This window comes from Helobdella robusta (assembly GCF_000326865.2).
Source record: "Helobdella robusta unplaced genomic scaffold HELROscaffold_3, whole genome shotgun sequence".
Taxonomy (NCBI): Eukaryota; Metazoa; Annelida; class Clitellata; order Rhynchobdellida; family Glossiphoniidae; genus Helobdella; species Helobdella robusta.
Genome location: NW_008704501.1, coordinates 876,802 through 892,703, shown reverse-complemented (window position 1 = coordinate 892,703; position 15,902 = coordinate 876,802). Strand labels below are relative to the sequence as shown.

Sequence of the window (15,902 nt, the reverse complement as noted above, 5' to 3'; positions counted from 1 at the left end):
CTTTGTAAAAATGAACTTAGATGGAAATTAGGTGTCAGGTTTCTTTATTGGCTGGTCATCTACTTTGGTCTCCTTTTCTTCATCGATAGCATGGAATTCTCGATAGTACTAGCTATCGAGACGTCCATGATCGATAGCATCATATTCTTCTTTGTCACTATTTACAATGCTAGTTTTTATTACTTCTTTGTTTTCATTGTTGGTTAAGCGCCGGGTTGGGAGTGAGGTTGTCATTTTTTGTTGTATATTTATTTTTGATTATGACCTGGCTGGTCATAAAGAAACCTGACACCTAATTTCAATCTAAGTTCATTTTGACAAGTCAATATTACCCTATATAAACATCAACCGCACTGATGATGATTCATTCGGAATCGAAATATGGCCTTATTTGCAGTATGAATTCGGAAAATAAGTTTATTTTGAATTTTAATAAACTAAACGTTCACCAAAAAATTTTAGTGAGAAAAATCGAAAAAACGAACTACAAACATATTAACGCCAAACATTCGGTAGAATTTATAGAATATTGTATATATATATATATATATATATATATATATAATGTTTTGGATAGACAAGTTGGAATCAGGAAGATTCAGGAAGACCATAGTAGAGCGAGTTACAATAAACAATAAAGATAGAAAAGAGGTTTTTGGAAAGAAGAAAGGAAAAAATAAAAATAAAAAGCATGCTTTGATGTACACTATCGGCCTCGACGGTCCCTCGAAGGACAATTGAAGATCAATGATTGATTGATTGATTGATATATATATATATATATATATATATATATCCATGGGCCTAAGTCTTTCTATTTAAGTTTCTTATTTGTTAAAAAATAAGATTAACTAAAAATACAAATTATCTAAGTGAAAAATTTGTTTTATAAGAATTAATATCGACGTCATTTTCAATTTATGACGCAATTTCAAAATATTTCATAATTTTAATTATTCAATGTGATTCAATTGTAAAAATTTAACTATAAGATACTTAGTCTATTTTTCTTTGGTCTGCTTTTAAATTTTGTACGCACCAATATATCGCTCGATTTTTGTGTTTTAAATTTAAAGTAATTAAAAGCCATTATTTTAATAATTTAAGATAAGTGACCGGAAACGTAACTTAAATAAAGAATTTAAAATATTGCATTTTTAATCAGCATACCACTTTGCACTTTTTTGGTTAGCTTAATATTGTTGATGACCACTCCACATTTTTTAAATGCTGGTGACAGTGGAAAAGTGAAAGGGGAAGATGAACATGATGGCGACTTGGCGTCTGCCGACTTGGAAGCTGAATGTTTAGCCAGACAAAAAAAAGAACGCAAAGAGTTACAAGGTGTGACTAAGTATTGAAAATAATTTTGTTCTGTAGATAATTAATTTCAAATTTGCCAAATATGAATTGATACAGACATAGAGATAGGATATGAGAGATACTTACGTCTTAGAGTCTGTAGGAGAGCTTAGACTTTAAACTTTAGAACAGCTTAGTAGCAAATAAAAAATGTAAGGTCATGTTTTTGGTTTGTACTTTAAGGTTTAAGTAGTGCTAGTTTATTACAGCCAGTATTATTTTATTTTTATTTGTTGTCAGTAAAGTAGTTATAAAAATTATTCTGTAATTAATAATTCAATACAGATTATTATTATATTAAAAATTTAGAAATTAATAATATTAATTTTAGAATTTTTTTCTGTTTATAGCTTAATACTAAAAACTAAACTTAATAAGCTACCAGAGTTTTTGTAATTCATTAAAACTGATTGTAATTTAAACTTTATATATTGTGTTGCCAACAAATAAATTATTTTGGAAATTGTTTTTAATTTTTTTTTATTTGATTAAACTGTTTTATCACTTTAGCTGAAATCCAGAAACTGAAGCACACAGCTACGAAAGGAGACAAAAGGAAGAAGAGAGACGTGTTGGCACAGATTGCCATTCTTGAAAAAGATTTGGATGAGAAACAGCAGGAAGAATTAATTCAGATTCATAATGAAATGAAGGTTTTTATTTATTTTGTTTTAGGACTGTTCATTTATTGGGGAACACATTTTTTATTTGACTGTAGAGGGCCCTATACATGCTTCAGTTATGCTGAGGCTTGCCTTCACCGGCTTGGTACTTTTACTGCTCAAATTAATTCATTAACCGGTACAATTTTGTGAAATTTAACCAACAGTTCTCATTGAAAACAATCATCTGAAAATACGTTTTATCACCGAATGTTTTTTAAAATAAATGTAATAATTCAATTAAAAAATTTACAAATGTCATCTTTTAAACCAGGCCTTAAAATTAACTGAAATGTCACAAAATGTGGATGCTACAATAGATGGGGATTTTGTTGAAAATTCTGTTGTAGATATTGTCCCTAGAATTTCAAAATCTCAGAAACGACGGGTATGTTAAATTATTTGTTGTCTTCATTTGAAATTTCAATCTGATGCGTTAATAGTATGAAGCCTGGGAACGTTTGAAATGTGACATTATTGTTATCCAATGCAGCTGGGCTGTTTGTTGTGTGTGTCTTTGTTTGTGTTTGTTGTGTGGATTGTTTGTGGATGAATCTAAGGCTTGTTTCTGAGGTGACTGGTTGGTCTTTTAACATTAGTAACTTGGTGCTTCTGCTGTTTCCATCTGCTCATTTTGCGGGGAGGAGATTTCTAGTTGCCGCTGAACTGAACAGATGCAACACAATAAACCATGAGGAATTCAAAAATGACTGGAAACATCATTTTTTTTAACAAACTGAAACTTTGAGAAGCACTTTTGAAGATCACTCAAAAGAGGTGTCCTAGAAGTCTGAAATACAATCAATCTGAAATATGATAAATCTGAAATATGATCAATCTGGAATACAATATAGTAACTGTTTCTTACAAGTTTATATTTTTCATGTGATGGAAATTATTTCTATAGTTTTTTGTCTTGAGTAAATCCAAGTTGTTTTTCATCTATTATTTTTTTCTCTACTAACAACATTTGTTTCATTATTTTTGAGCTTCAATACCTTTGTAGTCCTCTAAAGTTTCTGGACAGTTTTATTTTCCAGTTTTTTTTTATTGTTCTTTTTTTCATATTGCAATTCATTGTGCACTTTTATTACAATTATCATATCTATGTTATATTTGTACTCTATTTGTATTGTTTCTGTTTTAAATATGTTCTCTTTCTGTATTATTTATTAACTAAATATTTAACTGACAGAGTCATTCTTAGAACAATGCCACTGCTGAGTCAAACATTGCACTCCAACAATTCAGGTTTACTGTTTGTACCTGACACAAACTTGGAATTGTTTGCGTAGCGGGTCCTACTGCCTGGTATGGTTTGCCTAGGGATCTTCGTGCGTTGTCTGTTACTCAATTTCGTAAAAAGCTGAGACACCATCGTTTTGTCCAAGCTTGCCTGTGCTAAGGCCTTTTTTCTCTCCATTCATTGCATTGCTTTAATAAAGTGCTACGCAATGTACTGCAATAATCGTTAACGCCTCTGAGATCTTTTAAAAGGGTGCTTACAAGCACACCAACAATACCTATTTAAATGATATCTTTATCATATCCTTCTGAACATATCTATATGATATCTGTGAAATGTCTGTATCATACCCGAATTATATCTGGATATCTATTGGATGTTGTCACTCCTGCATTCTCTTATGTTCTCACCAATGATAATGATGGTGATGATAATGATGATGATATCAATCTAAGTTTGAAGGCAATAAAAATGATTAAAACCTTTACAAAAGCCTTTGATACGACATGTTGAAACAGCTGAGCTGAGTTGTTGCATTCATTATTTAAATTTTGTTATTAAACAAAGAAGTCAAATGTTTAACAAAGCAATTAAATGATTAATGAGAAAATCAAATGATTAACAAAGAAATCAAATGATTAACAAACATCTCATAAGGCCAAGAAAGCACAGAAAGAATGTGAGTTGAACGAAAGGATCAGATTGGAGGAAAATGAACCAAGCAATCGAAAAATCGAGGAAAACCATTTCAAACAAATCCTCGACGACAGGAACCTTCAGATGTACACTGTATGCATATTCACTTATGTTCTCAATATATGTTTACTTACATTCTCTATATGTGTTCACTTATTTTCTCTACATATGCTCACTTGTGTTCTCTATGTACTATCACTTTTGCTCTGTATGTATGTTCACTTTTGTTCTCTGTACGTTCACTTTCGTTATCTATGTTTGTTCACTTATGTTCTGCTTATATGTTCACTTACATTTTATTATGTATTTGTCATCATTGAACACTGACATTTCGTTATTTGTACTTATTTATATTATTTCATTTATTTAATAAATGTACAGTGTTGAAACGTGCATTGTTTTTTTTTTACAAATATTAATTATTAAATTATTAATTATTTATTTGTTTCAGGTTCCTTCTGATGGGAATTGGTTTGTGTGCATGTTTTGTTGTTCACATGTTCGTCCAATCACTTCTCGTTCATTTTTCTGTTTTCATTTTATGGCTGTCCAATTGTTGAAGTGTGCTTATTTATGTTGATGTGACAACTTTTCGTTCTTCACTTGCACTCTTTCGATCTCTCATGCCACCATTGAACTTAACATCGTCATGCAACTCCACCGTAAACTAAAATTTACTTTTTTTTATAAGCATACATGAAAACTTTATTTTGTAACATTTGCCTGATGTCAGATGGAGACTCATCCATGATCAATTTTAATTTGTCATTCTTTTATTTGCTTTACAGATTGTAAACCTGTAATAACGTACTATTGATGCAAAAGTTAATGTGCATGGTTAATTGATTTGATAACTTGTGTTTTTTTGATAGCCTGTATGCCTCCATGGTGCACCAACTTTCACAAAATAACATCCAAGTTAGACAAACATGTTAATCTTATTTTTTGTTTTTTTATTCATTAATAAATGTTTACAACTGCCTATCTCAATTAAGTTACGCTTAATGCTAAAAGTAAAAGTAGCGAAACAAGCAGTGTTAATGTTAATGATAATTTTTTTATCAACGGCAAGAATTGTTGTAAAAATTTTACCATTCCTACCAGCAATGATGTTAATAAATAATTTGATGGTAACTGCCAACCAACTAACCAACCCACCCACCAGACAGATGTGGGATCGTTAAGAGAGCAGGTCTCGTTCTACATGCGACAAAACGTCCATGACTTCCTTCCATTCTTCGTCCACGAACATTCAGGAGATCTCTTCACTCACGGTATGTCCTTCTTTTTTCCACGTCGTTGTTTAAGTTGCTTGTCGTCATTTTTGACAACATTCCGGATCAAACTCATCTACTTATTTCATCAACCTGTTAGCAAGTCTTCTGCACCAACAAGAGTTTCTATTTTTGTGCTCCTTCTCTGTGGAACAACTTGCCATCTTCTGCCAGAGAACCACCATCTCTAAATCCATTTAAGCAACATTTAAAGCACTACTTGCTTCGTCAGATCATTGCGTGCAATATCGATGACAACTTTTTTGGGCACTCCTGACTGACGCTGTTTTGATTGCATTATATTATTTTTCGTAGTAAAAGTACATTCCTATTTGTTGAAATTAACATTTATCATTCACTTTTGTTACAACCAACCACATTCATTCATATTTGTTGCTACCAGCCACATAACCTACATCCATATTCATATTTGTTGCAGATGAGTTCACGGACTACTGCAGCAGAGTTGAAGAGACATGTGAATGGGGCGGACAGGCAGAGGTCATCTTTACTGCCCATTCTATTTGTTTCACTCACCACTTGTTGTGGCGTTTTTATTTTCATTTGTTTCTATTTCAATATAAATTTGGCCTACTTATCTGGTTAATCTTTTGAAGGGGAATTCAAAAAGTCATTTTTTCTCAATTAATAATGATGCGCTTATTTTTAATTTATATTCTGCCATTTAAAATATTATCTTATATGATTAAATTTACAACCGACTAACAATGAAATGAACGGCAGTTGAAAGCTCTGTCGGACATCTTCTCTGCTTGCATTGAGGTGGTGCAGGCAGATGTTCCCAGTCATTTCATCGGGCTTCAGTTTAAGGATAAACTCTCCATCATCGTCACGTTCGTTTTTCTCAGTCATTATATATTATTTTAAAGTTTATTTTTAACAGCTCAAAGTTGATTAATTTCATTTGTCTATTTAATTTGTGTTTAAAAATGTACATATCATAATTCACCCCGGTGAATTATGATATGTCATTCACATGTTGTCAGTTTCAGTACCCCCTTAATAATTTCTTCAATTTCAACTTGTTAAGATTTTTATCTAGTAGAAAAATAAAACGCCGGTTTATCAAAATTGTCAACTTTCTGAACAATATTTGCGCTTGTAATGTAATAATATATCAATCAATCAATCAATCCTCGTTCATAGTCTACATCCGTTATGGGTCGGACCAGAGAATAATAATAATAATATATATGATAATAATATATGTAATAATATATATACGCATTTATTTGAAATCTGTCCCATCAGTTACCACAAACACGCCTATGGTCTTGGTGAGCATTACAACTCAGTCTGCCTCAAGGTGGACAGTGTCGAATGCGAGACTGATCGCCAGAAGAATTTATAGGATCGCTTGTAGCAATTGTAACAATTTGTGGTTGTGTTGGTAGGGATGGATGGTGAGGTGAATCTGAGAAGTCATTTATGTGATTTTGTATGGATTTGTAATTTTATAGCAATTCTATTTATTTTTGCAAAACTTCCGTCTTTTCTCAACGTCGTCTGTCAATTCATTTCTTTGTCTCGTCAAGTGTTCTATTATTTTCTTCAAAATATGCAAAGTAAAAGGTTTATAATTTGTTAACTTTTTTATTCAAAATTTAATGAAATTGTAACAATAAACATTTAAATTAATTGATATCATTCGAAATTATTATTTACAACGGAGTGATTGCATTGCAAGCAGAATCATGATGTTATGTTGAACCAGAGTTAGAGAAACTCTGGCCTCAATGCCGCTAGGTTAATTGATCATCATTCAACTAGTTGTTGAATGCATTGACATTTTTCAAAGTTGTGATGAAGTTCGGGTGTCAGTGGTGATGATGGCGACGAAAGAAAATCAAATTATAAGAAAGTTAGAGCTTTAAAAATTGTAAAAATATCTTGCAAGAACATACTTCAAAAACGTTAAAAATCATAAACTTTAGCGTAAAAGTGAAAATGGACAATCTGACGTCATGATGCACGTTTCAAACTTTATCTCTCCATCTCTATATTTAATGACTTCATAGGAACAAGATGAATTGAAATATTAATGAAAAGAGAATGTAAAGTTATATTTTGAGAGCATGTGATGTAACGACTTGGCGCGCGTTGCTTTTGCCATAGACATGGATGTTAACAAGTCTGGAGATGCACGCCGTTTCTAACTACATTTCTGAGAAATAAGCTTCTATCAGTTGCGTTGCGGAATGTTATTAAAAAGCAACAAGATTTTTCATTGAGTTAGTAAGAAATATGGGACTAGCGAGAGTTTCTATCGTTAATAATAATCAATTTATAATTCATCTTTGTGGCTTTGATTACAGGAAAATATATTTTGTACACGGTTATATTAGCATCTATTAAAATAGAGTTTTGGATAGTTTCGTGGCAACCCTGCTGACCGCACCCGCAGCTTTGTACTTGAGACCATGAGCTGAATTAACGCGAGAATATTCTTTAAATAGATGAATATATGATAAATACTGTGCATGACGTAGGATAAAATTGAGTAATTTAAAAAAAAACGAAACGGAGACAACGCATCTCGTCGATTGCTATCATATCACAAGTAGTGCTCAACGCGACGCACATGGTACGTCACACAAAATCATTCAAGCTAATTTTAATTAATTGAGAGATTAATTAACTAAACTAAACATAAAAGACAAAGAGCGGACAGTATGACGAGCCACGGTGCAAATCCGTCTCCGCTAATTAGAAATCTTGCACGCGAACAGAGAGTCCCTTCTTTATATCCGTAGACATCTAATCGGTAGCTAAGCAACAGGCCTTCTCTGCTTCTGCAGTTGCTGACGGCGATGTAAATGTTTCTGTCGCCTGTGAACGTCTTCTCGCCTCTGCACGTCAAATTGTTGCCTTCCACGTTCGGTCCCGCTTTTGTCGCGCACCCGTGTCGTTCTGCGCTGTGGTTTGGCGGTGTTGTGTTGGTAGTGGTTGTTGTGTTGTTGGTTGAGTTGATCGTTGTTGTTGTGTTGCGATGTTGTTTTATTGGTGATTGTCACTTTATTTATGAAATGTAGACAAATGCATGATTTTATGCTTAAAAATCTCGTTACTATTTATTCAGACACGTTTTTTTTATCCAATTATTTGCTAGCAAGTAGTAGTGGTGGTCCCTATTGCTTTGACGACGCACCTGAGCATTGGTGCAGTGAATATTTTGTTGAATAGGAAAATAGTTCAGTTCAAAATGAGTTTGCGCAAATTTAGATTATTTTTAATGAAGTTTTTTCTTACGAAACTTGTTTTACAAAAAGCTTTCCGGCGAGTTAGTTATTAAATTAACTAATTAATTAGCGCGGTGACAAATGGGAAGAATGGTCGACCACGTGATTGATGTTTTCATACATGCACTCCATTTTTCCATGTACTTCTTGATGGCAGCTGTTAAGATGCAGCCATCAAGAAGATCCATGATGCATGCATGCACACACGAAGGAGCGTACGACTTACGACGTGCACTGATGTACACCGACCTTCTACCGTTTCCACCTGGTCCTTAAATTGAAACGAGTGTGTTGAATATCTGAGTGACGGTAGAATATGATGCTGGTAAATTTAAACATTTAGCTCCGTAAGAAGTTTAATCTAAAGTGGCCACATTTCAATGCGATTGTAAATTTATTTTGATAACGTTGGCGGTACAATGTTAGGTCTTAAGTTTCAAAATCATGGCGGCTTATTTGCACGAAATGATTGGAAATGTTAACAAAAACGCGGAAATGCGAACGGAAATTAAATGGATATAATGGTGACGAGATCTTACACGGGAGTCAGTTCCATTATTTTGTCCATGACGTGTTTGCTGTCGATGACGGCTTCCTTCAGCCAACAGATTTGGTCCCAGTGCAACTTGCGGATGTCTTCGTCCTGGTACAACAAGACGTTCATCGGCTGTCAATTGCGAAGGTTAACATTATTACGCCATTCAAGATGTGCCTGCGTTGCTCGCTGACTTGGACACTTCTCACGATTTAAAAATTAAAAAATAATTAAACGTAAGAAATATAAAATTACTAAACTTGGCTATTTTAAAATAAAAAAAGAAAGTAATAAAAGTAATTTCAATAAACTCAGTGTAACTCTTGTTGAATAGAGCTTTCATGGTTTAAATTTCCAATAACTCAAAAATAAATTAACAACAGTATTTCATTATCTACTATAAATCACTTGAATTTTTTGCAACTTGCACGCTGGATGTTCATACAACATGATGTTCACACAACACGATGTTCACACAACACGATGTTCATGCAACACGATGTTCAAACAACACGATGTTCAAACAACACGATGTTCACACAACACGATGTTCACACAACACGCTGTTCATACATCCTCTGTGCACACATATATCCTATCCAACACTCAAATCGTACGTAGTTTGAAGTTTAGCCCAGACGACATTCGAAGAAAGTCACCGCGCTAATGCCCGTTAAACTTGCAGCATGAAAGCTACATTTAAATGGGAGTTGCTCAAGTTTAAATTTGAAAACAAGCGTTCTATATAATTTCTGTTAAATGATACATCAGTACCTATATAAGTAAAAGCATATGCAGGTAAGGTAATAGTTTAATTTGAAACCAGATTTAAATGACATTAAAATTAATGTGCCGAATATATTGATAGAAAGCTTCTAACAATCATGGAGTAAGGTAGAGAGAAGAAGAACCTGAGGCCTCCCCCATCTTGGAAGGAAATGTTTTTTACAAACCCGAACCAGTTGTGCGTCGTGTTGACCGTACCTTCCAACGTACACACCGGCCAATCAGAGACGGACACGTGCGTTTGAGCTGCATCGAGTGGTCTTCGAGGTTGATATGATGACGACGACGACGAAGAAGAAACTGAAGAAACAGGTGCTGAGTTTGCATCGTTATCTTTGTTCGTTTTGTAGTTTTTGTTGCCACTGTTTGCAGTTGGATGGGAAATATTTTCTGACGGGCAGGGGATGGTGTGACCGTAAACTTTCAATCGATAGTTCAATTCCAAGCCATGGAGAGATCCACAGTTGCTGAGAGCTACATACCAAGTGGCAGAGTTTCTTGGCTTCACGTGGTTGTGGTGGCTCTCGTCGGAGTGGCCGTAGTCGTTGAAGTTGTCGTTGAAGTTGTTGGCGTTTTTGTTTTCGTCACTGCGCCTATAATTTAAGTTTGATGGAGCTATTGATGAAAAACTCCTGCCCCCCTTGCATATGATTAGATTTGGCTGGTTGAATCTTTTTTTCAGCTGACATCCAGACCAGCTGAAATTCGGAGTGAGCCTTAAAATGAAATTATCAGTTCTAAATTTGCAAAGTTCAATGACCGCGTTTTGCTTCAACATACCAAACAACATTCTTAAGTTTCACCTGTGGTGAAAGAACAAACATCTTTAAATTTTATTTAATTATGTAAGTAGTTTTTAAAGTTTGTAATCCATGAAATCCATGAAAAACAAAAAGTTAATGAGCAAAAATTGGAACCTCAAAATTTGATCGTCTTCGTGCCTCAAGATGTATTCCTTGGACCAGCAGTTGCTGTTTGATCCCATGGCAGCCAGCTGGTCCTCGTAGTAGAAGAGCACGTTTATGCAGCAGCGCTCCTCCAGGTAGGAGAACTCGAACTCCAGGCTGCCGTAGCCACCTGCGATGGTAAGGTTCGCCAGGTAGCCGAACCAGTTCTCCTTCGTACTCACTCGCCCGCTAAACACGCACACCTCTGGACTCTCCAGGTCGTTGTCCAGGGAATAAAATGATGATGATGATGGTGATAGTAATGGTAATGATTGTGGCTGAGAGTTGATGTATTGTTTGTGATGTTCGTCATTTTGATAATTCATCTCATCATCAGCATCATCACTAGCTTCGTTATCGTTGGTTGAAGATGATAATGATGATGAAGATGATGATGCTGATAATGATGAGGATGGAGTCATTGGAAACTTTTTTCTGACATTTCTGCAATGACGCATCCGACGATGTCTGCTAGCAATTAATGATGAAGGTGGCTCGAGTGGGAATGATGATGTTGATGATGACTTTAAAGATAACGATGGCGGAGTTGGTATGAATAGATTTGATGCCTGTGATGATGTGGAAAACACAGGTGATGACGACGACGACGACGATGATGATGACTCTCTCCGACCATGCAACTGAAACATCTTAATGAAATGTTTTTGAGCACTTGGTTTCTTCGAATGTGAGTTAATTGAAGAGATATACTCGTTAGGTGAGTGTGTCGGTGATGATATGTTTGAGTTATAACTCTTCTTTTTGAATCTCATCTGATAATATTGTTTGAGAAGCGATTTTTTGCTGCTGAGATATGGCTTGCTGCGTCGCTCCAACTTTTTATTTTCCTCGAAAATATCACTGAAATTGTTCGCTTGTTTGTTTTTCCAATCAATTTGCTGCAATGAAATGAAGTGATTCGTTGGTTCGTCTGTGTGATCGGCAAGGTTAATGTCGTTGTCATGATTTAAGATGTTGTTGTTGTCACGGAGTTCATGCTTGATGTCGTTTTTGATGATGTTGTTGTTGTTGTTATTGCTAATGGTGTTTGAGATGTAATTGTTGTTAGCCTCCCGATCGATTGCACGCACGTGTGACTGCAAGGTAGTTTATTTGATCTCATATAAGGATATCATTATTTGACATCAAAGAACATTTCTTAGACACATTTTTCTTCAAAAACTTTGAACGGACATCACAAAAAATAACCAAATCAATTCTGGTTGTCTTGAAAAAAAAATTATGAACAAAATTTTTTGATCAGTTTCTCAAGAAGTGGCAATTTAGTTTAAACAATGAACGGAATACTATGCATGTGGATTCTCTGGATTGGGTTGCAACCGATGAAACATGCACACCGTAACAATTTTGCATCAGCATCCTCATTAGAGTGTTAATTTTAACAACTTTGAATGGCAACTAAAATTTCTTCTAAGATAGTTTCTTGATGTGCACACGGTTCACTTTTTAATTAAACTAGTATGGAGCTTGAGGCAGATGGCCTAGAAACCATAAAAAGAAGCCTTACTATGAGACATCCAGCTTTCATGCATGCAGTCCTCTGATTCAACTAACTATAAGACATATTTTGTTGAATAATTTCGAATGTGCATACCATTTAATAACATTTCAACTCAATCTGTGTCAATTCCAAAAGAGAAAGATGCAAAACAATTAGGCGATCACCACGCACGAACACCAGGCAAACATTTCAAGCGCTGGACAAGTCAAAAAATTATCAATCCCTGTCTGTCTGCACTCACTCAGGAGGTTTGATACTCGCCAACACTCATCGACGAAGACGAATAGGAATGTTCTGGTCAAGAGTACATTTCGGCAACTGTCAAATTGAAAATATTATTTCCTTATTTCCTGGCAATTCGTTTCGTAAGTAGACTTGTAAAAATTGCTGGTAGTTGAAGGAAGAGAGAGGGAGGTAGGAAATGAAAAAAAGTGGGAGAGATTACAAAATTCCATTGGAAGATTGTGCAAGGGAGTCACTCAATTTAATTCTACATGAATATGACAACTTTTGTTACTGAGTATTGATTGGGTTAAATGTTATTAAATGATGATTCAATTCGAAAAGATTCAACAAAATATGCCCAAGTTTGCCACTTTATGTGACCATTCATTTTATTCCACCATGTTAATACTTGTCCCAACAGCATCGTTAAATTATGAAATTCTTGGCACTTTTCAAATTTTTCTTTTTATAAAAATTCATGTAAATACTAAAAAAAAACTTTTATTTAAGAATCATAAAGCGATTGTGCTGAAATTTTTACAAATCGTGCAACAACAAAAATTAATTTTAGGATTTTATATATTAAATGTGTTGTTAATACTATTTCATATTTGTCAATAGAGTTTACGTCGAATGGCTGGCTAATGTTTACTGCATATTGATTCAATATTAAAATACGTCACGATTTTAATATTTTAATCCGTCTTCACTTTTTGTTTAATCTTATTTTATCTTAAAAAAAAATTTCACAGTTTCAAGACATTTACACCAAATTCGTTTGGACGCCGGTTTATAAGAGATGAAGATGTCACTTGACTGCCAGCTTCAAGTCCTCGCTCTTCCGTCTCCACGTCAGCCAGCGAACGCCAGACAGTGGCTGCCGATACAAAAACGTGCACAACAACAGAAGAAATTACCTCCTCAGCATGCCTACCCCCCTACCCCCCGCCCTGACCTTCCACTAATCACACCCAGCACGTACTTTACACATACACATCTAACCTTTTGCTTTATTCATACACAGCACCTATTTTGACGTTGTCTCTAAAGAATGTTGGCTGTGCATCGTCGTAATAGTTTATATTTATATTGCTTTTTTATTATTTGAATTATTCGCAAGTAAATTTCAGACGAGCGAAGTAATCTCGGGCTGTCATTCGTCACGAAGTCATTTCTGGTGGACGTCAGCTCTCCACGCCTCAAACTTGACAGCCTGCTACTCAAGTCGCAAGTAGGTTGCAAGTTTTACTTTTTTTGCCGTAAGAATTGATAAAGACCATCCCTTGCAACATTTGCAGTCTGCTTCCCAAACATGTAAACACACGATCAATTTATTTTCAATGTTCCGTTAGTCGGAGTAAGGAGAAAGATTTTGATCGTTGCGAGCATGCCAGCCGGAAAATATATCAATAAACAAAACCAAGTGTCACTTCAATACTGACAAGAAGAAACTAACTGCACAGACGACACCCAACAACGACGTAAAGTAGGAACGTCACAGCTCTCAAATTTGTCTCCGTGTAAAACATTAATGTGAAAAAATACTCCAAAAATAGCGCAACAACAAGCGCAACAATCAACTAGCATATAGTGCAACAAAAAGTGTTGAGCTAGCAACAAAACAACCAAAACAACAACGTTATTACCAAAAAGTGTACGATAAAAGATCAAAACATTGCAACAATTTCAACAACAATCAACAGCAGTACAACAACAACAAATAACAACATTATCATCATTATCATCAACAACAACAACAAACAAACACACAACAACAACATCGTCATCAACAACAACAACAAACAACAACAACAACGTACACACAAACAAACAGCAACAACCAAAACAAAACAACAACATGAATTAATTAGATATTGACTTGATCGAGTCCGGAGCAGAGAGGTGAGAGTATGAAGAAGAGAGACCAGGTCTTGAGGGAGAGGTGCACGGGGGCATGCACCCACCTCCCCGTCCGTCCGGTAGATGCTCTTTTCGCGTCTCTCCTTATTATCGCCGCTACTTTTGATGCTCTTATTGCTGTTTTTATTGCTATTGTAGCAACTGCGGCTGTTGCAGCTGCTGTTGTTGCCGCAACTGTTGCAGCAACTGTTGCAGCAACTGTTGCAGCTGCAAATATTTTTGCTACTAATGCAAAAGTTGTGAAATAATTTGTTTTTCTGGCTTCAGTTTGATCAGTGGTTGGTTTTGTTTTTCTTGTCATTTCATTTTCGCTCCGTGGAGTTGGATTTGTTCTTCGTTCAATTTGCAATGCAGTCAATGATATTTTCAAGCTGGAAAATGTTGTTGAGTTGATTGCTGTTGTTGATGTTGTTGTGGCTGTTGTTGTGGCGATCGTTGCTGTTGATAGTTGCTGTGGATGCTGCAACTGTTCTACGTTGAATTGCTTGCTGAATGATATGTTGGTGGCAGGTGCTTCCTGCTCTGCTGCTGCTGCTGATGAAGATGATGATGATGGTGAGTACGTCGTTGTTGTTGTTGCTGGTGTTGCCGCTGTCGATAATATTATTAACGCTGATGATGATGACAAAAATGACGATGATACAGCTGAGAGTGGAACAAATGAAAAAGTTTCCTTTTCAAAATTCAGCAATCTTGATAGGAAAGAGCTGGAAAAAGAAGCTGATGATGATAGTGATGACGTCAGTGACGATGATGCTTGTGGTGATGGTGACGATGATGCTTGGACCAACAACGGCATTGAGTTTGTTGGCAGCATCATCATCTTTTTGAGTGTTGGTGATGATGTTGGTGATGATGTTGGTGATGATGTTGGTGATGATGTTGATGATGACGATGTTGATGACGATGTTGATGATGATGTTGACACAAAGACCCCACAGTTAGACGATGAAGATGATGACGATGAAGATGATGACAATGATGATGATGATGAAATTTGCGATGGTGAAATTTTATTTGAAATTGCTTTGGCAGCGGAGCGTGACGACGATGATGATGATGATGATAATGACCACGACAAGTTTGGCGGCCAAAACATTGAAAATAATACGAACATTAATGATAATAATATGAACGATGATACTGACAATAACAACAATAACAACAATAACAACAACAACAACAATAATAATAATGTTGGCAATGACGAGAAATCTTCTGCTGACATGAACACCAGCGTCTTGACTGATGGACTTGAAAATAATGTTGCTCTTGATGCTGCTGCTGATGATGATGACGGGAATGATGATGAGGTTAATGTTGGCGAGGATAATGATGAAATGAGTATCGATGGATGATTTAGAGAAACAATCTGCTCTGATGGTGACGACAAAAGTGATGATGATGATGATGATAGCAAAGGAGGTGAAACAAATAATGAAGATGATGATGACGATGATGATGATG

General features: G+C 35.3%; 4 protein-coding genes across 4 annotated transcripts; 2 read left to right on the top strand and 2 right to left on the bottom strand.

Annotated features, from left to right (window-relative positions):
* Window positions 1-1,023: 1,023 nt before the first annotated feature.
* Window positions 1,024-7,684, top strand: HELRODRAFT_188504 (hypothetical protein). The gene is made up of 11 exons (XM_009021013.1): window positions 1,024-1,344; window positions 1,873-2,015; window positions 2,299-2,412; window positions 3,276-3,335; window positions 3,928-4,059; window positions 4,418-4,437; window positions 4,839-4,884; window positions 5,132-5,240; window positions 5,680-5,741; window positions 5,985-6,094; window positions 6,513-7,684. The coding sequence occupies exons 1-11, from the start codon at window positions 1,206-1,208 to the stop codon at window positions 6,610-6,612; spliced, it is 1,035 nt and encodes a 344-aa protein (XP_009019261.1). The 5' UTR covers window positions 1,024-1,205; the 3' UTR covers window positions 6,613-7,684.
* A 215-nt stretch (window positions 7,685-7,899) lies between these two features.
* HELRODRAFT_161031 (hypothetical protein) lies at window positions 7,900-8,688 on the bottom strand (the record flags this gene model as incomplete). The annotated part of the gene is made up of 2 exons (XM_009021012.1): window positions 7,900-8,176; window positions 8,603-8,688. 2 exons carry the CDS (start codon window positions 8,686-8,688, stop codon window positions 7,900-7,902), a joined length of 363 nt encoding a protein of 120 aa, XP_009019260.1.
* Window positions 8,689-10,025: 1,337 nt separating this feature from the next.
* On the bottom strand, window positions 10,026-12,317 carry HELRODRAFT_188502 (hypothetical protein; the record flags this gene model as incomplete). The annotated part of the gene is made up of 3 exons (XM_009021011.1): window positions 10,026-10,537; window positions 10,739-11,865; window positions 12,297-12,317. Coding segments are annotated over 3 exons (1,659 nt in total), but the record flags the coding sequence as incomplete, so codon positions are not given.
* Window positions 12,318-13,314: 997 nt separating this feature from the next.
* On the top strand, window positions 13,315-15,793 carry HELRODRAFT_161028 (hypothetical protein; the record flags this gene model as incomplete). The annotated part of the gene is made up of 4 exons (XM_009021010.1): window positions 13,315-13,493; window positions 13,636-13,746; window positions 14,404-14,671; window positions 14,807-15,793. The coding sequence occupies 4 exons, from the start codon at window positions 13,315-13,317 to the stop codon at window positions 15,791-15,793; spliced, it is 1,545 nt and encodes a 514-aa protein (XP_009019258.1).
* Window positions 15,794-15,902: the final 109 nt, after the last annotated feature.